At 64.3% G+C, this 22,162-nt stretch overlaps 1 protein-coding gene across 1 annotated transcript in view; it reads left to right on the top strand.

Annotated features, from left to right (window-relative positions):
• Nucleotides 1-291: 291 nt before the first annotated feature.
• The window catches only part of AHNAK2 (AHNAK nucleoprotein 2), a 32,933-nt gene continuing 11,062 nt past the window's right edge, over nucleotides 292-22,162 (top strand). Inside the window, exons 1-11 of the mRNA XM_053928983.1 lie at nucleotides 292-475; nucleotides 7,871-7,929; nucleotides 8,031-8,123; nucleotides 8,519-8,620; nucleotides 9,441-9,582; nucleotides 9,801-9,985; nucleotides 10,090-10,416; nucleotides 11,280-12,440; nucleotides 12,930-13,370; nucleotides 13,860-20,768; nucleotides 21,258-21,698. Of these exons, the coding sequence (XP_053784958.1) occupies nucleotides 292-475; nucleotides 7,871-7,929; nucleotides 8,031-8,123; nucleotides 8,519-8,620; nucleotides 9,441-9,582; nucleotides 9,801-9,985; nucleotides 10,090-10,416; nucleotides 11,280-12,440; nucleotides 12,930-13,370; nucleotides 13,860-20,768; nucleotides 21,258-21,698 (10,044 nt within the window). The remainder of the gene's footprint in view (nucleotides 476-7,870; nucleotides 7,930-8,030; nucleotides 8,124-8,518; nucleotides 8,621-9,440; nucleotides 9,583-9,800; nucleotides 9,986-10,089; nucleotides 10,417-11,279; nucleotides 12,441-12,929; nucleotides 13,371-13,859; nucleotides 20,769-21,257; nucleotides 21,699-22,162) is intronic.

The following is a 22,162-nucleotide window of genomic DNA, read 5'->3' as shown; positions in this document are numbered from 1 at the left end:
CCTGTTTGAGGTCCCTGCAGGAAGGGCACCCACAGGGAAACTGAGGCAGGGGGCTTGTGTGCAGCCTGCCTGGAGGGTCCTGTCTGACCTCTGAGTCTGTACACACAGCAGGACTGGACTGGACTGGACCGGACCACACCACACTGGGCAGGACTGGACTGGGCGGGGCCCAATGGGTGGCGGTGACTCAGACAGGCCCCGTGCTGGGCGGCGTTTCCTTCCCCCAGTCAGCTGCTCAGGCTGGGGGGAGGGGGCTGACTTTAGGGGAGGGGTGGGCCCAGGCTCACAGAAATGGTGGGGGAGGGGCCTGTATCCGTTCGACTGGGAGGGGGCAGCCCACTCCCTGCAGTGGGCCAGGCCAGCCTGGGAGGAGGCCTTAGGGCGGGGCAGCAGAGGGAGGGACCCAGGAGGGCATCTGGTGAGCCAGGAGCTCGGGACCTTCACTTTTGGGCAAGTTGGGAGTTCTCTGGCCTCGGTAAGTGGCTGCAGTTGTCCTCTGGGCCCACCCCTGCACCCTGCCCAGCACCCTTCCCGGGCTCAGCCCTGGGCCCCTGCAGGCCTGAGGGGGCCTTGGGGCCGGGAGGCATAGCCGGGCTGGGCATCCCCCTGCCCGTCTGCCCTGCCCCAGCCCCAGCCCCCTGCTGAGGTTGGAGGGGCAGATGTGTAGGTCAGCAACCCAGGATGAGCATCCCCAAGGCTGGACCACGTGACCTGGAGGGGGCTCCTCAGAGGATGGTCCTTGTTTGGTACGCTGGGCACCCTGGGTGTGTGTAGGGCCGTTCAAGCAAGGCCAGCCCTGCTTACCTGCTGGTGCTGGGTGGGATGTGGGGCCTGCAGTGGCCAGCCAGCCCCTCAGGGGTCACACTGGTCCCATCTGGTTGGACAGGAGTGTGGGGCCGCTCCTTTTGGCCACTGGGCCCCTTGGAGTTGGTGGGCTGGTGTACCCCATGCCTCAGCTTCTCCAGGTGCTGCCGGAGGGGCACTGGGCCCGCCTGCTGCGCCCATCAGCACTCAGGACTTGGCCACGCCTTCAGGCCGGGCAGACTCCCTCATTCCAGGAGATCTGCCCCACTCCTTTCCTTCCTCTGCACATCTGCTCCCTACACTAGCATCTATTATGCACCTGCTGTGTGCTGAGGTCTGAGTGCTGGGTGGGCACCATGTTCCGGGGACCAGGGAGAAGGCAGTGGCCACAGTGATGGCAGGGTGGCCAGGTGGGTCTGTGAGTTGGCAGAGGGAACGGCGAGTGAGAGGTGCAGAGTTGACGGGGGCCGGGCCTGGGGCTGTAGTTAGTGGTGAGGGCTGCCGAGGTTGCTGGGCCAGGCTTGGGGAGGCCCCGAAACACACAGACCTCTGGGCAGTAGCAGGGGGTTTTGCAGGGGCTCTGCGGAGAGGGTGGCATGGGAGGGCTGCGGGTGGGTGCGGAGCCCTTGGCCCAGATCTGGGGGACCCAGGCTGGTCCCTGGCCCTCCTGGAGCCCTGGAGGCTCAGCAGGAGCCTGGCAGCCTCCCACCAGCTATCTTGAGAAACAACAGCAACATCGGGAGGGGTGGGCGGGTCCTGGGCTGGCTGCTGGCTGCTGCCACTTCTGAAAGTTGGAAGGTCTCCTGACAGTCAGCCCAGCCCTTTCCCTGTCAAGTTCCAGGAGGAGGTGAGGCCGCAGTCCCGGGGCTTGGGAGCTGTGTCTCCAAGGGCGAGCCTGCCCCAGGGCTCCACTCTCCCCGCTGCCTGGCCCACTGGGCGCTGGGTGCCAGGCCCAGCCACACTTGTCTCTGCACACCCCGCGCACCTCTCAGGCCGCCCCTGGGCCCCCCCAGGCAGCTCTCCTCCGGGCCAGTCTCTGCCCCAGTGACATGCAAATGCATCCAACCTCATCCTGCTCCCCACACCTGGACCCACTTGCAGGTGGGAGCTGGACCCCAGGGGTGGCTGTTCAGATGCAAAGTTGAGTTTTGTTTAAGCAAAATGCCCCCCCACCCCTCCACCCCCCACCACAGAACTCCCACGTGGCTGGTGCTGATGCTGGTAAGGGTCTCCAGCTGGGTCTGGAGTCCTATGGGCAAGTCATCCTGTGTCCCCTTCACCTGGTCCCCATGTCCCCTGCCTCCCCTTCTGGTCTCCACACGCCTTGGCTCTGCCCCCTCGCCCCCAGAAGACTCCCGTTGCTGGGAGTGCAACTTTCTGGCCGAAATAGTGCCCCCCTCCCATTTGCCCCAGTCACGAGGTCCTCCCCCTCGGAGGGTCTGCGGCCTGGCCAGCCGCTGTGTGAGGCCGCAGAGGATTGGGGTTGGGGCTGGGCCCTGAGCCAGGCTGGGGGGAAGAGGGGAACGGCCTTTGGAACCTGGCTCAGCGTGTCCCCTCTCTGTCCTCCCCTGAAATGTGGGGCTTTGGCGACCTTACTATTATTCCTCATTGTCTGAAGTGACTGCTGGGCCGGGCTGTCTACGGAGCCTGTGGGGCCATGGGCCGTGGGACTGGGCCAGGCCAGGTGGGCTGACGGGATGCCTCCTCCCCTGCCCTGGGGACTGAGGGGACTGAGGGGACTGAGGGGTGGTCCCCTCATGAGAGGGGACTGGCAGCATGATGCTCTGAGGGTCCTGGGTGCCTCCTTGCCCCCTGCCCCTGGGGGCCGGGTTGGAGCTGGCACAGCAGCCTTGTCCTGGTAGGCAGGGTTTCCTCCTTCCTGTTTGTGAGCCCCTGCCAGACCGGGGCTCTCCTGGAGGGGCACGGGCGGACCCGGAGCCTAAAACGACAGCCAGGCGACTCCCCAGCACCGTGACCTCCCCAGCCTGCTCTTCCTCCCCTTGGTGGCAGGCTCCGCCAGCCGCGGGGGTGGCTGGGGCAGTAGACCAGCCTGCGTGGGGCAGCTGAGCTTCCCCTACCGCAGGTCCCCAGCCCGGGGAACGCCCCACCTCTCTCACCCACCCGTGTTGCCCACGAGACTCCCTGGAGCAGGCTGGGGGTAGAGCTTCTCAGGGATTGCGGTCCCTGCCCGGCTCTGGGGCCCGTCCACCACGTTGCCCCCCGGAAACGCCCCCTGCCCAGCACCCGGCTTGAAATCCTGCTTGCTGGCCTGGCCTTTCCCTGCCCGGGGTCCCAGAGCCCCGCCTGGCCCTGTGCTGATGCCGCCCCCGCAGGGCCATGCCCACTTGTCCGCCTGCCCAGGAGGGCGGCCGCTAGCCCTTGTTTTGTCGTCTGACTCATAGTCTCTCTGCGGAGGCTGAGGGAGAGGAGGCTGGGTTTCTGGATGGCCAGGAGCTTCCAGAACGCCCACCCCTCTGCGGCGGCTGCCTGCACCCCAGGCGGGCCAGACCCTCCACTGCCTTGGCCCAGCCTGGCCCCGCTCCCCACTGCTGCCCAGGCCCCCCAGGCAAGCGGCTTCCCCTCTGCCAGCCTCAGTTGCCTCGTTGCCTACTCACAGTGCCCACACTTTGGGGAAGGGGTGAGGATCTGGGCAGAACAGGAAGGCAAGCCAAGGCCAAGCCCAGGGGGAGCGTGGGGCCCACTGCCAGCATGGGAGCAGACTCTGCGGGAATGGGCTCCAGCCCACCCACCCTCCCGCAAGGCCGGAATCAGGGTCCCATTCACTCTGCTGCCCTGAGCTGCCCCTCCATGGCACAGCTGCGCCACTGCTCACCTTCATGCTCCACCTGCTCCCTTGCACGGCCCCCTCAGGTGCTTCCGGGTGGGCAGAGGGGCCCTTGAACACCAACGGGGACACCAAAGCTCAAGAGAGGGGACAGGCTCAGGGTCATGGAGCAAACCGGCTGGAGGGCAGCGGCCAGACCTGGGCATCCACCAGGACTGGCTGCCCCCTGCTGCCTGGGGGTGGGGACGTGTGTGGCTCCTGTGCCCGAGCCCAGGCATCACCAGCAATGGGGGCTTCTTCCAATGTTTAGTGCCGTTTGGGGCCGGGCTGGGCACGGCGCGTGGAAGATTTCCGATAAAGCGTTTGATTGTTGGGTCACACAGAGCTATTCCAATTGTTTTTCCTGCTGGGTTGGCAGGGTGTTTCCCTAGGAATATGTCCAGTTTTTCTAAATGTTCAGATTTATTGGCACAGTGTTTATAATTTCCTCATTTCAATTTTATGTAGGATTGAATTTTTTTCCTTGAAAAAGGGTACAAACCCTAAGCGTGTAGCATTTTCCCAAAGTTTACACACCGGTGAAGCCAGCAGCCGGATTGGCAAGTAGACCCTCACCACCAGGGCCCCCCCACCCGCCTGCTTCTTTGCCCGCGCTGCCTGGGGACGAGGAGTGTTCACGTGCCCCGCCCTGTGCGTTTCCGCAGGACGAGCGCCCAGCGATGTTCTTGTTCCACCAGTGATGGACGTCTGTGCCTCTCTGGTTTCTGGGCTCTGAAATCGTGCCAGGAGGGCATTTTTGTGCCCATCTCTTGGCGATCGTACGCCTGCCTGTCTGCAAAGCCGGGTGTGGCACTGCGGGCTGCAGGCGGGCTGCGTGGAGACGCTGCCAGGCCCTTCCAGAGCGCGGGGCCGGTTCGCCCAGCCTGCAGCGCGGGGAGCAGGGTGGTGCCGCCGGTGTTGTAACTGACTGAGGGTCCGCGTGCCCCTCTGGGTCAGCTGGCCGGTTAGGGGCCTCCGTGTGAATCAGTTGCTTTTCGGAAGTTTCCTTGCCCATTTTGCTGCTGGGTTGCCCGTCTTCTGTTTTCAGTGGGCAAGATTCTTTGCGCATTCCTGTCAGAGGTCATTCGGTGTCTGTCTCGAGTCTCTTTGCCAGGCCCGGGGTGTGACTTGGTGTCCTCGATCATCACAGCCTCTGCACTTCCACGTCCACCGCTGCTCCTCTCGGTGGCCTCTCGTGTCCTGGTGAAGAATTGTTCCGTTTATCTCCTGGAAGCGTGGTTGTTATGCCATTGGCTTCGGCTCTCCAGCCCACAGGGAACGCGCCCTTTCTGTGGCTGCGGTGGGGCCGACAGGGACGATTTTAATTTGGAGACCAGGGGACCCAGCAACAGTGACCGAAAGGACCTTCATCTCCTGGAGCTGGCATCTGTCTGAGCGCGCTTCTGGGATCTTTGTTCCGTCCCCTTGGCTTTCTCCTGCGTTTCCCTTTTGCCTGGGGGTGCCGACCACCTTTTCCTGTGCTTTCCGGTCCAGCTTTGGGGACCTGTTTGTTCAAATCTTCTGCCCATTTTTGATGGAGTGTTTTGTCTTTTTCTACTGAGCTGTAGTTCTGGGTGCCCACCCTTCCGACAGACACACCGGCTACCCTTTCGTTTCCTTCAGAAGCCTTTCCAGCCCGGCCAGCGGCACAGCTGGTTGGAGCATCGTCCCAAAGCTGCAGGTCGGCCCCTGGTCAGGGCACATCCGAGCACCAGCCGATCGGTGCACAGCTAGAACAGCAAACCCGTGCTTCTCTCTTGCCCTCTCTCTAAAATCAGTCAATCAAAACCTTTTTAGAAAAGAATGCCTTTCCAGACCACAGGTATTTAATTAGGAGGAGATATAATTTATCACATTTTCTTTTGTGATTCACACCCGTTGTATCCTGCCCAAAAAAGCTTTGCGTCCTCCAAGTGGCAAGGAATTTCTCCCATGTTTTCTTCTGCTTTTAGGGTTTTAGGGTTCACATTTAGCTCTGTGATTCATTCTGAGTTAGATTTTACGTGTGGCGTGAGGTGAGGTTCCGGGTGCCCCCACCCCCACAACCCACGAAGAAATAGCCAGTCTCCCCAGCACCCCTGTGGAAAAATGGGTTGTCTTTCTTGAAATAACTCGCCTGCCGTGTCAAAGCCGAGTGAGCACGCAAAGCAGGAGCCATTCTGGGCTTTCCATCCTCACCTTCCTGTTTCTAACACGCGAGCCAGCCGCACCGGGAGTCGGAGACAACACTGAGTGTGACCTCAACTACCGTGCATTTATGGAGGCATGTGAAAGGAGCCAGCACGTGGTCTGCCTGTGGTGGCCCCAGGTGCACTTAGAAGGACCGTGGGCCCTGCTGCCCCAGGCAGTGTGGTCCGCAGCGGCTCGCTGGCTGGCGGCAGGCTGAGCATTCCCACCTGTCCTGTTCTGTGAGTCCTAGATCACCGAGTGGGGTGGCGTGCCTGCAGCTGGCACTGTGGACCTGCCGACTCGTCCCTCCGGCTTCCCTGCGGCGTATCTGGACTCTGCCAGCAGGTGGCCGCAGACGCAGGTGGATGTTGGAGAAGGTCACCAAGAGCAGGTGCCTGCTGGTCAGCCTGCCTGGTGTGCAGTGGGAGTGCAGCCTGGTGGTGGTCCCAGGCCCCCCACCCGAGGCAGCGCCTACCTAATTCTGGTAAAATACGGAAACTTGGGCCCGACACACCCATGTCCTTTCCGCTGGGCGATTCCAGCCCCTACATCCCTGCATGTTGCAATGCCAGCGCCGAGGTGTTGCGACTCCTGCCTTAAGAGGGCAGCTGGTGGGCGTCGGCCTGCGTGTGTTCTGTGGGTACTGTCGTTGGGGCGCGGCCTCGCTCCTTCACATGCGTGTTGTCCCCGGCTGCCGCCCTGCCGCGGCCGAGAGCTGTGATGGCAATCACATGCCTGCAAAGCCTGAAGTACCCGCTGCCTGGCCTTTCTTACAAGAAGTGTGCCAAACCCCCGCTGCGTAAGATCTCGTGTCTCTTAAAGAAGTTCAGAGACGGGGTGTGGAAAACGGGGTTTCTGTAGAGTCCACGTGAACTGCTCTGTCCACACCCCATTCCGGCCCGTGGGTTTGAGTCGGCGTGCGGAGCCCGTCGCTTCGCCGCGGCATTTCTGGCACGGCCGCCCCGGGGTCGCTCTGTCTACCAACGTCTCTCCTCTTCGCCTTTACTTTTGGAGGACGGTTTGCTGTGTGCAGGACTCTTCCGTGCAGCGTTTTCCGTCCGACAGTTTGAATCACTCCTTTCACTCTCTTCCGGCTCCCAGGGTGTCGGCCCGTCACGGTCTTTGTGCCGTGAATGTAGTGACCTGGCCATTTCCTTCCGGTGGCTTCCACCATTCTCTCTGTCTCGTGAGCCCCCGACTGCACTGGGCCTGGCCTGCGTGTGTCTGTGTCTGTCATCTTGCTGTTTGCTGAGTTCCGTGGGTCTGCAGGCGTGTTTAGCCACTCTGTCTTCAGACGGGCTTCTACCCCTTCTCCCTCCTTTCCTGCGGGGCCTCCACTCCACACACACAGAGCGGGCACCCCCGAAGGCGCCCCGGTCTCTTCTCTTCTGTTCTTCAAGTGGGTTCACTTTCGCTGACGGGCGAGTTTTTCTTTCTCGCAGCATCTGTGTCCGTTCTGCTGTCAAGTCCTGCAGTGAGTTTTCTACTCCTGCACCCTCACTTGTTCTCTTTTTTAAATATGTAATTTCTGTTTCCGTAGGACCGTCTTCCTTCGCTGATGCCGTGTATTTCCCAGTAATTCTTTAAACGTGGTTTCCTTTGCCTTTTGGACAAGTTTACGGTAATCGCTGTGGGGTCCCTGCTAAGCGCCACTTCTGTGGGCGTTTGGAGACAGTCCTGACTCCGCTTGGCTCCTCGGTGTGGGTCCCGCTCTCTTGTTTCTTTGCGTGTCGCGGACTTTCACCGAATGCTGGCTGTCGTGGGCTCCATGTTGCCGCTACTCTGGATTCGGAGTCCTCTTGGGCTGATCATTGCTGTGTTCGCCTGCGCATTCGGTGACTTTCTGGGACTAAATCTGCGGAGGCTGTCACTTGGTCTGAGCTCCCCTGTCCTGGCTCGCAGCCCTCTGACCTGATGTCCCAGGTCAGTGGCTGTGGGTCCACCCTGCAGCTGGCCTCAGGCTCAGCGACCAGACCAGGTGACCCCACCCCCACAGCCTCTGTGCCCCCTGGGCCTCCACCCTCAGGCCCACCTACCTGCCCTACGGCCCTGACTCCGCCTCTTTCTCCACAGTGTCGGGTCGCCAGCTGCAGCCCGGGTTGCCAGACACGGACCCCGAGGAGGAACCCCCGGTGAGTGGGGCCCAGAGGGCACGGCCTCCTCAAACCCCACCCCTTCCCCGGGCCTGGGCCAACCCTGCGCAGCTGAGGGTGACCCGATTCTCTCCTGCCAGGTGACCGAGGGGCCCGCGGACGAGATCATCCGGCCACGGCCACAGGGGTCCTCGCCCGTCTACGAATGCGTGACGGAGGGCTTCGGACGCCCGGTGAGCCTGCCAGACAGACACCCACGGGCGGAGGGCAGGCTCGGGTATGGGTCCCCAAGGGGCCACCTCTCCTGCTGCGCCGCCCTGTGCACATGTCTGTGCAGCCCCACCGGCCACAGCGGTGCCCGATGGGCCGTCCTCTGACTCCTCCCCTCCGCCCTCCCCCCTCACCTGGCACATGTGTTCATGTGCCCACCTATGGGGAGGCGGGTGTGCACGCCGTCTCCGGAGAGGGGATGCAGACAGCGTCCCCACAGCTGAGGAGCTCAGCTCAATCCGCACGCAGCCCTGCCTGGGGGATCTGGGCCTTTAAGGTGGGGTTTCCTGGCCTCCCAATGTCACTCCCGTCCCCTGGGCTGGGGCAGGTGGGTAACCCTCGATGTCTGTGGCTGCAGGAAGACACAGGCAGCAGGCGAGCCCCCTCAGGGAGACGGAGGTCCTGGTGGAAGCGGGATTCCGGGGACTCCCGGACGTTTTCCAGGATGAGTCATACAGAGGTAGGTAAGGCAGGAACAGAGGGTGGGGGGTGGACCCCTCCACAAGGGCTGCAGCAAGGCAGGAAGGAGGGGGCGGGGAGGATGGCAGCGTGCCCTGTGCCCTGTGGCTGGCCCCTGGCCCCCTCGTCAGTCCCGGGGCTCAGGGGCTCCTGGAGGCCAGTCTAGGCCTCCTCACAGCCCGGTACCCTGCGGTGAAGGGCCAGACTCCGGCCAGAGCACCTCGGTGCACAGAATGGGCTGCACGTGGGTGACCAGATGGTGCCTAAGTCTGTGGCTCCCAGCGAGGCGGGGGCATTGCCTCCTGAGGCCTGTTCTGTCATCAGCAGCCTGGGCAGGTCTCTGGCTCTGCCGGCCGCCAGGGCCCCCCACGCCCCAGGTCAGGCCGGCTGCGCCATGGGCTGCATTTCCCTCAGCGTTTGTGACCCTGCGTGGCTTCAGCACCGGCTGCCTTGTGGGCCAGTAGAGCTTAGAGCACGGCAGAACGAGCAGAGAGCGATGGAGGAAGGCTCGGACCCCCAGGGGGCAGAAGCCTCTCCCCTTTGCTGGCCAAGCCCTCCGGGTCTGGATGGCTGTGGTTGTAGACAGGCTGCCCCCAAGTCCTGGCAGGTGGGGGTGGAGACAGAAAAGGCCATTCCCACCAGAGGTGGGTGTCGCTGGCTTCCTGGCCTGCCTGGTGGGACCTTCCCCTGGCCCTCTGTTGCTGGGTGATGGGAAGGGCCTCGGGTCTCTGTCTCGGGGGAGGCAGCCCCAGCACTGAGCCCATGGTGGGACAGGCATGTACTCACCCCAGCCCTGGCATGCTTCTGCTCTGTCCGTGCAGGAGGCAACAGAGGTGACGCTGAAGACTGAGGCAGAGGCCGGTGTCAGCGGCTACAGTGTCACGGGCGGTGGGGACCAGGGCATCTTCGTGAAGCAAGTGCTGCAGGGCTCCTCGGCTGCCAGGCTCTTCAGCCTGAGAGAAGGTGCCATGGCTGCCCCACCCCCCGGGGTCCCCGGGGCCCCCGGGGTCCCTGTCCCGAGGAGTGCCCACGCTGCGGGGTGTTCTCACCTGTGACAGAGCTCCGTGGAGGGAGGGGCCGGGCAGCGAGGCTGGCTTCTCCCCGAGCTCACACCCCAGAGGGGCCCTTCTCTGTGCAAGGGGGGCCGGGGAGCTGAAGCCACGGCCACTCTGTTTGTCTAGGAGACCAGCTGCTCAGCGCCACCGTTTTCTTCGACAACATCAGCTATGAAGACGCTCTCAAAATCCTCCAGTACTCAGAGCCCTACAAGGTCCAGCTCAAGATCAAACGGCAACTTCCTGCTGGCAGGGGTGGCGAGTGGGCTCCTGGCGCCGTTCAGCGTGCCCCGAAGCACACGGAGAAGCAGGTGCGGCCGCCGCGCAGCCCCTGAGCCCAGACCAGGGTGTCCCCGAGCCCGGGCCTCAGATGCCGTGTGCTGGCCCCAATGGACACCCTTTCCCTGTGTTTCAGGACTCGGACGTGGCCTATGGCAGCACAGACACCCCTGTGAAGACGCTGGAGGCAGATGGAGACCAGGAGAGACTCATCTCCAAGCCCAGGGAGGGCCGAGGCCGGCGGCCCGGGGTGGAGAGGCTCTCCTGGCCGAAGTTCCAAGCCATAAAGACAAAGCGAGGGCCCCGGAGGTCACGCAGCTCCTCGGAGGCCTACGAGCGGGACAAGGTCCCTGACGTGTCCCCCACGAGCTCGGATGCAGAGGCCCGGATCCCGGCAGAGGAGCACGAGCAGCGAGCAGGGTCTGGCCGCCGGAGGAGGAGGCTCCTGAACCTGCGGTTCAAGGTGGGCTCGGAGATGGGGCTGTTGCGGGTGGACTTCTGACAGAGGGACCCAAGGTGGGGCTGTCCAGGCTGGGGACCTGGAGGGGGCAGGGTCCTATGATGACATCCAACAGGTCCTGAGGGCTGTTGCCCGTGGAAGGGGAGTGGCTGGGGTGGGCAGACACCCAGGAGGGCACACACCCTCCAGGCAGCCACCTGCAGAGCCTAGCAGACCCAACAAAGGGCCCTGGGGCGTGGGGCCGGCACAACTCCCAGACGCTGAAAATTGGCACAGGAGGGAAAGGTCCAGGACGAGCTTCTGCCATAGGAGAAACCCAAACAGGCACAAGACCCTGACAAGGCAGGGCGGGCCACAAGGAGGGAGGGAGCACAGGGGAGGAAAGTGGAGTTGGCAGACAGTCCTTCCAATACGCTGCAACCCCGGGCCACACACAGGACCACCCGCCCGAGATCCACATCTGAATGCCCAACATAAAAACGCCCGATTTCACCTTCTCCAAACAAACTCTACTGGGGACAGCAGGAGGAGGCCACCTATGGGGAGCCCATACAGGTCAGGGCATGACACAGAGCCCTGGAGAAGGAGAAGCAGAGCAGAACAAAACAGAGGGACAGGGTCCCTGGAGTGTGTCCAGCACCCAGCAGAAAGGAAGAGCAGAGCTGGGAAAGACACAGATGAGAGGAGGAGACAACAAAGAGGGAAAAAGGAGAGCGAGGGAAGGAGAGAAAGAGAAAAATGAGACACTTCAAAGAACTGTCATTCGGGTGGTAACCTGTGAATAAGGAAAGCCAGGTAGAAGGACACAGGGAGAGGAAACAGACACAGAAACACAGACACACTCTTTCACGATTCTTAAATTTCAGAAGGACCCAGAGGACAGCGATGCAGAAGACAGCAAACCATTCAGGCAAGGACGAAAAAAACTGACTGGAAGGGAACAAGAACGAATGCTGCAGGGGGACATAAGCCTTGGGGACAAAGAGATGATAGGCAAGGAAAGCAAGTTCAAGATGCCCAAATTCAAGATGCCGTCCTTCGGCGCGTCAGCGCCAGGCAAGGATCTGGGGACCTCGGTGGACGTGACTGTGCCCAAGGCCACAGGGGAGGTGAGCCTGCCCTCTGTGGGGCTGGAGGTGCGAGCCCCCGAGGGCGGCATCCAGGTGCCCTGTGCTGAGATCGAGATGCCTGGGGCAGAACTGGAGGTGTCCCTCCCCGAGGGAGAGGTGGCGCTGGGCGAGCTGAAGGGCAAAGCAGACGGGGCCAGGTTCAAGGGCCACATGCCCAAGGTGCAGATGCCCAGCATCAAGATGCCCAAGGTGGACATCAAGGGCCCCCAGGTGGACATCAAGGGCCCCCAGCTGGACCTCAAGGGGCCGAAACTGGACGTGAAGGGCGCCAAAGGCCAGGTGACCGGCCCCGAGGTGGACGTGTCTCTGCCCAGCGTGGAGGTGGAGGTGCAGGCGCCGGGCGCCAAGCTGGAGGGAGACCTGGGCCTGGCTGACAAGGAGGGGCCCAGCAAGTTCAAGATGCCCAAGTTCAAGATGCCGTCCTTCGGCGTGTCGGCCTCAGGCAAGCCCATCGAGGCCTCGGTGGACGTGTCCCTGCCCTCCGTGCAGGCCGAGGTCAAGACCAGTGACATCAGCGTCGAGCTGCCATCTGCCGAGGTGGACGTGAAGACAGGAGAGCTGGGTGTGAAGCTGCCTGAGGGCCACCTGCCCAAGCTGCAGATGCCCAGCATCAAGATGCCCAAAGTGGACTTCAAGGGCCCCCAGGTGGACCTCAAGGGGCCGAAACTGGACGTGAAGGGCGCCAAAGGCCAGGTGACCGGCCCCGAGGTGGACGTGTCTCTGCCCAGCGTGGAGGTGGAGGTGCAGGCGCCGGGCGCCAAGCTGGAGGGAGACCTGGGCCTGGCTGACAAGGAGGGGGCCAGCAAGTTCAAGATGCCCAAGTTCAAGATGCCGTCCTTCGGCGTGTCGGCGCCAGGCAAGGATCTGGGGACCTCGGTGGACGTGACTGTGCCCAAGGCCACAGGGGAGGTGAGCCTGCCCTCTGTGGGGCTGGAGGTGCGAGCCCCCGAGGGCGGCATCCAGGTGCCCTGTGCTGAGATCGAGATGCCTGGGGCAGAACTGGAGGTGTCCCTCCCCGAGGGAGAGGTGGCGCTGGGCGAGCTGAAGGGCAAAGCAGACGGGGCCAGGTTCAAGGGCCACATGCCCAAGGTGCAGATGCCCAGCATCAAGATGCCCAAGGTGGACATCAAGGGCCCCCAGGTGGACCTCAAGGGCCCCCAGCTGGACCTCAAGGGGCCGAAACTGGACGTGAAGGGCGCCAAAGGCCAGGTGACCGGCCCCGAGGTGGACGTGTCTCTGCCCAGCGTGGAGGTGGAGGTGCAGGCGCCGGGCGCCAAGCTGGAGGGAGACCTGGGCCTGGCTGACAAGGAGGGGCCCAGCAAGTTCAAGATGCCCAAGTTCAAGATGCCGTCCTTCGGCGTGTCGGCCTCAGGCAAGCCCATCGAGGCCTCGGTGGACGTGTCCCTGCCCTCCGTGCAGGCCGAGGTCAAGACCAGTGACATCAGCGTCGAGCTGCCATCTGCCGAGGTGGACGTGAAGACAGGAGAGCTGGGTGTGAAGCTGCCTGAGGGCCACCTGCCCAAGCTGCAGATGCCCAGCATCAAGATGCCCAAAGTGGACTTCAAGGGCCCCCAGGTGGACCTCAAGGGGCCGAAACTGGACGTGAAGGGCGCCAAAGGCCAGGTGACCGGCCCCGAGGTGGACGTGTCTCTGCCCAGCGTGGAGGTGGAGGTGCAGGCGCCGGGCGCCAAGCTGGAGGGAGACCTGGGCCTGGCTGACAAGGAGGGGGCCAGCAAGTTCAAGATGCCCAAGTTCAAGATGCCGTCCTTCGGCGTGTCGGCGCCAGGCAAGGATCTGGGGACCTCGGTGGACGTGACTGTGCCCAAGGCCACAGGGGAGGTGAGCCTGCCCTCTGTGGGGCTGGAGGTGCGAGCCCCCGAGGGCGGCATCCAGGTGCCCTGTGCTGAGATCGAGATGCCTGGGGCAGAACTGGAGGTGTCCCTCCCCGAGGGAGAGGTGGCGCTGGGCGAGCTGAAGGGCAAAGCAGACGGGGCCAGGTTCAAGGGCCACATGCCCAAGGTGCAGATGCCCAGCATCAAGATGCCCAAGGTGGACATCAAGGGCCCCCAGGTGGACCTCAAGGGCCCCCAGCTGGACCTCAAGGGGCCGAAACTGGACGTGAAGGGCGCCAAAGGCCAGGTGACCGGCCCCGAGGTGGACGTGTCTCTGCCCAGCGTGGAGGTGGAGGTGCAGGCGCCGGGCGCCAAGCTGGAGGGAGACCTGGGCCTGGCTGACAAGGAGGGGCCCAGCAAGTTCAAGATGCCCAAGTTCAAGATGCCGTCCTTCGGCGTGTCGGCCTCAGGCAAGCCCATCGAGGCCTCGGTGGACGTGTCCCTGCCCTCCGTGCAGGCCGAGGTCAAGACCAGTGACATCAGCGTCGAGCTGCCATCTGCCGAGGTGGACGTGAAGACAGGAGAGCTGGGTGTGAAGCTGCCTGAGGGCCACCTGCCCAAGCTGCAGATGCCCAGCATCAAGATGCCCAAAGTGGACTTCAAGGGCCCCCAGGTGGACCTCAAGGGGCCGAAACTGGACGTGAAGGGCGCCAAAGGCCAGGTGACCGGCCCCGAGGTGGACGTGTCTCTGCCCAGCGTGGAGGTGGAGGTGCAGGCGCCGGGCGCCAAGCTGGAGGGAGACCTGGGCCTGGCTGACAAGGAGGGGGCCAGCAAGTTCAAGATGCCCAAGTTCAAGATGCCGTCCTTCGGCGTGTCGGCGCCAGGCAAGGATCTGGGGACCTCGGTGGACGTGACTGTGCCCAAGGCCACAGGGGAGGTGAGCCTGCCCTCTGTGGGGCTGGAGGTGCGAGCCCCCGAGGGCGGCATCCAGGTGCCCTGTGCTGAGATCGAGATGCCTGGGGCAGAACTGGAGGTGTCCCTCCCCGAGGGAGAGGTGGCGCTGGGCGAGCTGAAGGGCAAAGCAGACGGGGCCAGGTTCAAGGGCCACATGCCCAAGGTGCAGATGCCCAGCATCAAGATGCCCAAGGTGGACATCAAGGGCCCCCAGGTGGACATCAAGGGCCCCCAGCTGGACCTCAAGGGGCCGAAACTGGACGTGAAGGGCGCCAAAGGCCAGGTGACCGGCCCCGAGGTGGACGTGTCTCTGCCCAGCGTGGAGGTGGAGGTGCAGGCGCCGGGCGCCAAGCTGGAGGGAGACCTGGGCCTGGCTGACAAGGAGGGGCCCAGCAAGTTCAAGATGCCCAAGTTCAAGATGCCGTCCTTCGGCGTGTCGGCCTCAGGCAAGCCCATCGAGGCCTCGGTGGACGTGTCCCTGCCCTCCGTGCAGGCCGAGGTCAAGACCAGTGACATCAGCGTCGAGCTGCCATCTGCCGAGGTGGACGTGAAGACAGGAGAGCTGGGTGTGAAGCTGCCTGAGGGCCACCTGCCCAAGCTGCAGATGCCCAGCATCAAGATGCCCAAAGTGGACTTCAAGGGCCCCCAGGTGGACCTCAAGGGGCCGAAACTGGACGTGAAGGGCGCCAAAGGCCAGGTGACCGGCCCCGAGGTGGACGTGTCTCTGCCCAGCGTGGAGGTGGAGGTGCAGGCGCCGGGCGCCAAGCTGGAGGGAGACCTGGGCCTGGCTGACAAGGAGGGGGCCAGCAAGTTCAAGATGCCCAAGTTCAAGATGCCGTCCTTCGGCGTGTCGGCGCCAGGCAAGGATCTGGGGACCTCGGTGGACGTGACTGTGCCCAAGGCCACAGGGGAGGTGAGCCTGCCCTCTGTGGGGCTGGAGGTGCGAGCCCCCGAGGGCGGCATCCAGGTGCCCTGTGCTGAGATCGAGATGCCTGGGGCAGAACTGGAGGTGTCCCTCCCCGAGGGAGAGGTGGCGCTGGGCGAGCTGAAGGGCAAAGCAGACGGGGCCAGGTTCAAGGGCCACATGCCCAAGGTGCAGATGCCCAGCATCAAGATGCCCAAGGTGGACATCAAGGGCCCCCAGGTGGACATCAAGGGCCCCCAGCTGGACCTCAAGGGGCCGAAACTGGACGTGAAGGGCGCCAAAGGCCAGGTGACCGGCCCCGAGGTGGACGTGTCTCTGCCCAGCGTGGAGGTGGAGGTGCAGGCGCCGGGCGCCAAGCTGGAGGGAGACCTGGGCCTGGCTGACAAGGAGGGGCCCAGCAAGTTCAAGATGCCCAAGTTCAAGATGCCGTCCTTCGGCGTGTCGGCCTCAGGCAAGCCCATCGAGGCCTCGGTGGACGTGTCCCTGCCCTCCGTGCAGGCCGAGGTCAAGACCAGTGACATCAGCGTCGAGCTGCCATCTGCCGAGGTGGACGTGAAGACAGGAGAGCTGGGTGTGAAGCTGCCTGAGGGCCACCTGCCCAAGCTGCAGATGCCCAGCATCAAGATGCCCAAAGTGGACTTCAAGGGCCCCCAGGTGGACCTCAAGGGGCCGAAACTGGACGTGAAGGGCGCCAAAGGCCAGGTGACCGGCCCCGAGGTGGACGTGTCTCTGCCCAGCGTGGAGGTGGAGGTGCAGGCGCCGGGCGCCAAGCTGGAGGGAGACCTGGGCCTGGCTGACAAGGAGGGGGCCAGCAAGTTCAAGATGCCCAAGTTCAAGATGCCGTCCTTCGGCGTGTCGGCGCCAGGCAAGGATCTGGGGACCTCGGTGGACGTGACTGTGCCCAAGGCCACAGGGGAGGTGAGCCTGCCCTCTGTGGGGCTGGAGGTGCGAGCCCCCGAGGGCGGCATCCAGGTGCCCTGTGCTGAGATCGAGATGCCTGGGGCAGAACTGGAGGTGTCCCTCCCCGAGGGAGAGGTGGCGCTGGGCGAGCTGAAGGGCAAAGCAGACGGGGCCAGGTTCAAGGGCCACATGCCCAAGGTGCAGATGCCCAGCATCAAGATGCCCAAGGTGGACCTCAAGGGCCCCCAGCTGGACCTCAAGGGGCCGAAACTGGACGTGAAGGGCGCCAAAGGCCAGGTGACCGGCCCCGAGGTGGACGTGTCTCTGCCCAGCGTGGAGGTGGAGGTGCAGGCGCCGGGCGCCAAGCTGGAGGGAGACCTGGGCCTGGCTGACAAGGAGGGGCCCAGCAAGTTCAAGATGCCCAAGTTCAAGATGCCGTCCTTCGGCGTGTCGGCCTCAGGCAAGCCCATCGAGGCCTCGGTGGACGTGTCCCTGCCCTCCGTGCAGGCCGAGGTCAAGACCAGTGACATCAGCGTCGAGCTGCCATCTGCCGAGGTGGACGTGAAGACAGGAGAGCTGGGTGTGAAGCTGCCTGAGGGCCACCTGCCCAAGCTGCAGATGCCCAGCATCAAGATGCCCAAAGTGGACTTCAAGGGCCCCCAGGTGGACCTCAAGGGGCCGAAACTGGACGTGAAGGGCGCCAAAGGCCAGGTGACCGGCCCCGAGGTGGACGTGTCTCTGCCCAGCGTGGAGGTGGAGGTGCAGGCGCCGGGCGCCAAGCTGGAGGGAGACCTGGGCCTGGCTGACAAGGAGGGGGCCAGCAAGTTCAAGATGCCCAAGTTCAAGATGCCGTCCTTCGGCGTGTCGGCGCCAGGCAAGGATCTGGGGACCTCGGTGGACGTGACTGTGCCCAAGGCCACAGGGGAGGTGAGCCTGCCCTCTGTGGGGCTGGAGGTGCGAGCCCCCGAGGGCGGCATCCAGGTGCCCTGTGCTGAGATCGAGATGCCTGGGGCAGAACTGGAGGTGTCCCTCCCCGAGGGAGAGGTGGCGCTGGGCGAGCTGAAGGGCAAAGCAGACGGGGCCAGGTTCAAGGGCCACATGCCCAAGGTGCAGATGCCCAGCATCAAGATGCCCAAGGTGGACATCAAGGGCCCCCAGGTGGACATCAAGGGCCCCCAGCTGGACCTCAAGGGGCCGAAACTGGACGTGAAGGGCGCCAAAGGCCAGGTGACCGGCCCCGAGGTGGACGTGTCTCTGCCCAGCGTGGAGGTGGAGGTGCAGGCGCCGGGCGCCAAGCTGGAGGGAGACCTGGGCCTGGCTGACAAGGAGGGGCCCAGCAAGTTCAAGATGCCCAAGTTCAAGATGCCGTCCTTCGGCGTGTCGGCCTCAGGCAAGCCCATCGAGGCCTCGGTGGACGTGTCCCTGCCCTCCGTGCAGGCCGAGGTCAAGACCAGTGACATCAGCGTCGAGCTGCCATCTGCCGAGGTGGACGTGAAGACAGGAGAGCTGGGTGTGAAGCTGCCTGAGGGCCACCTGCCCAAGCTGCAGATGCCCAGCATCAAGATGCCCAAAGTGGACTTCAAGGGCCCCCAGGTGGACCTCAAGGGGCCGAAACTGGACGTGAAGGGCGCCAAAGGCCAGGTGACCGGCCCCGAGGTGGACGTGTCTCTGCCCAGCGTGGAGGTGGAGGTGCAGGCGCCGGGCGCCAAGCTGGAGGGAGACCTGGGCCTGGCTGACAAGGAGGGGGCCAGCAAGTTCAAGATGCCCAAGTTCAAGATGCCGTCCTTCGGCGTGTCGGCGCCAGGCAAGGATCTGGGGACCTCGGTGGACGTGACTGTGCCCAAGGCCACAGGGGAGGTGAGCCTGCCCTCTGTGGGGCTGGAGGTGCGAGCCCCCGAGGGCGGCATCCAGGTGCCCTGTGCTGAGATCGAGATGCCTGGGGCAGAACTGGAGGTGTCCCTCCCCGAGGGAGAGGTGGCGCTGGGCGAGCTGAAGGGCAAAGCAGACGGGGCCAGGTTCAAGGGCCACATGCCCAAGGTGCAGATGCCCAGCATCAAGATGCCCAAGGTGGACATCAAGGGCCCCCAGGTGGACATCAAGGGCCCCCAGCTGGACCTCAAGGGGCCGAAACTGGACGTGAAGGGCGCCAAAGGCCAGGTGACCGGCCCCGAGGTGGACGTGTCTCTGCCCAGCGTGGAGGTGGAGGTGCAGGCGCCGGGCGCCAAGCTGGAGGGAGACCTGGGCCTGGCTGACAAGGAGGGGCCCAGCAAGTTCAAGATGCCCAAGTTCAAGATGCCGTCCTTCGGCGTGTCGGCCTCAGGCAAGCCCATCGAGGCCTCGGTGGACGTGTCCCTGCCCTCCGTGCAGGCCGAGGTCAAGACCAGTGACATCAGCGTCGAGCTGCCATCTGCCGAGGTGGACGTGAAGACAGGAGAGCTGGGTGTGAAGCTGCCTGAGGGCCACCTGCCCAAGCTGCAGATGCCCAGCATCAAGATGCCCAAAGTGGACTTCAAGGGCCCCCAGGTGGACCTCAAGGGGCCGAAACTGGACGTGAAGGGCGCCAAAGGCCAGGTGACCGGCCCCGAGGTGGACGTGTCTCTGCCCAGCGTGGAGGTGGAGGTGCAGGCGCCGGGCGCCAAGCTGGAGGGAGACCTGGGCCTGGCTGACAAGGAGGGGGCCAGCAAGTTCAAGATGCCCAAGTTCAAGATGCCGTCCTTCGGCGTGTCGGCGCCAGGCAAGGATCTGGGGACCTCGGTGGACGTGACTGTGCCCAAGGCCACAGGGGAGGTGAGCCTGCCCTCTGTGGGGCTGGAGGTGCGAGCCCCCGAGGGCGGCATCCAGGTGCCCTGTGCTGAGATCGAGATGCCTGGGGCAGAACTGGAGGTGTCCCTCCCCGAGGGAGAGGTGGCGCTGGGCGAGCTGAAGGGCAAAGCAGACGGGGCCAGGTTCAAGGGCCACATGCCCAAGGTGCAGATGCCCAGCATCAAGATGCCCAAGGTGGACCTCAAGGGCCCCCAGCTGGACCTCAAGGGGCCGAAACTGGACGTGAAGGGCGCCAAAGGCCAGGTGACCGGCCCCGAGGTGGACGTGTCTCTGCCCAGCGTGGAGGTGGAGGTGCAGGCGCCGGGCGCCAAGCTGGAGGGAGACCTGGGCCTGGCTGACAAGGAGGGGCCCAGCAAGTTCAAGATGCCCAAGTTCAAGATGCCGTCCTTCGGCGTGTCGGCCTCAGGCAAGCCCATCGAGGCCTCGGTGGACGTGTCCCTGCCCTCCGTGCAGGCCGAGGTCAAGACCAGTGACATCAGCGTCGAGCTGCCATCTGCCGAGGTGGACGTGAAGACAGGAGAGCTGGGTGTGAAGCTGCCTGAGGGCCACCTGCCCAAGCTGCAGATGCCCAGCATCAAGATGCCCAAAGTGGACTTCAAGGGCCCCCAGGTGGACCTCAAGGGGCCGAAACTGGACGTGAAGGGCGCCAAAGGCCAGGTGACCGGCCCCGAGGTGGACGTGTCTCTGCCCAGCGTGGAGGTGGAGGTGCAGGCGCCGGGCGCCAAGCTGGAGGGAGACCTGGGCCTGGCTGACAAGGAGGGGGCCAGCAAGTTCAAGATGCCCAAGTTCAAGATGCCGTCCTTCGGCGTGTCGGCGCCAGGCAAGGATCTGGGGACCTCGGTGGACGTGACTGTGCCCAAGGCCACAGGGGAGGTGAGCCTGCCCTCTGTGGGGCTGGAGGTGCGAGCCCCCGAGGGCGGCATCCAGGTGCCCTGTGCTGAGATCGAGATGCCTGGGGCAGAACTGGAGGTGTCCCTCCCCGAGGGAGAGGTGGCGCTGGGCGAGCTGAAGGGCAAAGCAGACGGGGCCAGGTTCAAGGGCCACATGCCCAAGGTGCAGATGCCCAGCATCAAGATGCCCAAGGTGGACATCAAGGGCCCCCAGGTGGACATCAAGGGCCCCCAGCTGGACCTCAAGGGGCCGAAACTGGACGTGAAGGGCGCCAAAGGCCAGGTGACCGGCCCCGAGGTGGACGTGTCTCTGCCCAGCGTGGAGGTGGAGGTGCAGGCGCCGGGCGCCAAGCTGGAGGGAGACCTGGGCCTGGCTGACAAGGAGGGGCCCAGCAAGTTCAAGATGCCCAAGTTCAAGATGCCGTCCTTCGGCGTGTCGGCCTCAGGCAAGCCCATCGAGGCCTCGGTGGACGTGTCCCTGCCCTCCGTGCAGGCCGAGGTCAAGACCAGTGACATCAGCGTCGAGCTGCCATCTGCCGAGGTGGACGTGAAGACAGGAGAGCTGGGTGTGAAGCTGCCTGAGGGCCACCTGCCCAAGCTGCAGATGCCCAGCATCAAGATGCCCAAAGTGGACTTCAAGGGCCCCCAGGTGGACCTCAAGGGGCCGAAACTGGACGTGAAGGGCGCCAAAGGCCAGGTGACCGGCCCCGAGGTGGACGTGTCTCTGCCCAGCGTGGAGGTGGAGGTGCAGGCGCCGGGCGCCAAGCTGGAGGGAGACCTGGGCCTGGCTGACAAGGAGGGGGCCAGCAAGTTCAAGATGCCCAAGTTCAAGATGCCGTCCTTCGGCGTGTCGGCGCCAGGCAAGGATCTGGGGACCTCGGTGGACGTGACTGTGCCCAAGGCCACAGGGGAGGTGAGCCTGCCCTCTGTGGGGCTGGAGGTGCGAGCCCCCGAGGGCGGCATCCAGGTGCCCTGTGCTGAGATCGAGATGCCTGGGGCAGAACTGGAGGTGTCCCTCCCCGAGGGAGAGGTGGCGCTGGGCGAGCTGAAGGGCAAAGCAGACGGGGCCAGGTTCAAGGGCCACATGCCCAAGGTGCAGATGCCCAGCATCAAGATGCCCAAGGTGGACATCAAGGGCCCCCAGGTGGACCTCAAGGGCCCCCAGCTGGACCTCAAGGGGCCGAAACTGGACGTGAAGGGCGCCAAAGGCCAGGTGACCGGCCCCGAGGTGGACGTGTCTCTGCCCAGCGTGGAGGTGGAGGTGCAGGCGCCGGGCGCCAAGCTGGAGGGAGACCTGGGCCTGGCTGACAAGGAGGGGCCCAGCAAGTTCAAGATGCCCAAGTTCAAGATGCCGTCCTTCGGCGTGTCGGCCTCAGGCAAGCCCATCGAGGCCTCGGTGGACGTGTCCCTGCCCTCCGTGCAGGCCGAGGTCAAGACCAGTGACATCAGCGTCGAGCTGCCATCTGCCGAGGTGGACGTGAAGACAGGAGAGCTGGGTGTGAAGCTGCCTGAGGGCCACCTGCCCAAGCTGCAGATGCCCAGCATCAAGATGCCCAAAGTGGACTTCAAGGGCCCCCAGGTGGACCTCAAGGGGCCGAAACTGGACGTGAAGGGCGCCAAAGGCCAGGTGACCGGCCCCGAGGTGGACGTGTCTCTGCCCAGCGTGGAGGTGGAGGTGCAGGCGCCGGGCGCCAAGCTGGAGGGAGACCTGGGCCTGGCTGACAAGGAGGGGGCCAGCAAGTTCAAGATGCCCAAGTTCAAGATGCCGTCCTTCGGCGTGTCGGCGCCAGGCAAGGATCTGGGGACCTCGGTGGACGTGACTGTGCCCAAGGCCACAGGGGAGGTGAGCCTGCCCTCTGTGGGGCTGGAGGTGCGAGCCCCCGAGGGCGGCATCCAGGTGCCCTGTGCTGAGATCGAGATGCCTGGGGCAGAACTGGAGGTGTCCCTCCCCGAGGGAGAGGTGGCGCTGGGCGAGCTGAAGGGCAAAGCAGACGGGGCCAGGTTCAAGGGCCACATGCCCAAGGTGCAGATGCCCAGCATCAAGATGCCCAAGGTGGACCTCAAGGGCCCCCAGCTGGACCTCAAGGGGCCGAAACTGGACGTGAAGGGCGCCAAAGGCCAGGTGACCGGCCCCGAGGTGGACGTGTCTCTGCCCAGCGTGGAGGTGGAGGTGCAGGCGCCGGGCGCCAAGCTGGAGGGAGACCTGGGCCTGGCTGACAAGGAGGGGCCCAGCAAGTTCAAGATGCCCAAGTTCAAGATGCCGTCCTTCGGCGTGTCGGCCTCAGGCAAGCCCAT

This window comes from Desmodus rotundus, chromosome 7 (assembly GCF_022682495.2).
Source record: "Desmodus rotundus isolate HL8 chromosome 7, HLdesRot8A.1, whole genome shotgun sequence".
NCBI classification, from domain to species: Eukaryota; Metazoa; Chordata; class Mammalia; order Chiroptera; family Phyllostomidae; genus Desmodus; species Desmodus rotundus.
Note: the sequence above shows the minus strand (reverse complement) of the source record. Positions and strands in the feature narration are given on the sequence as shown.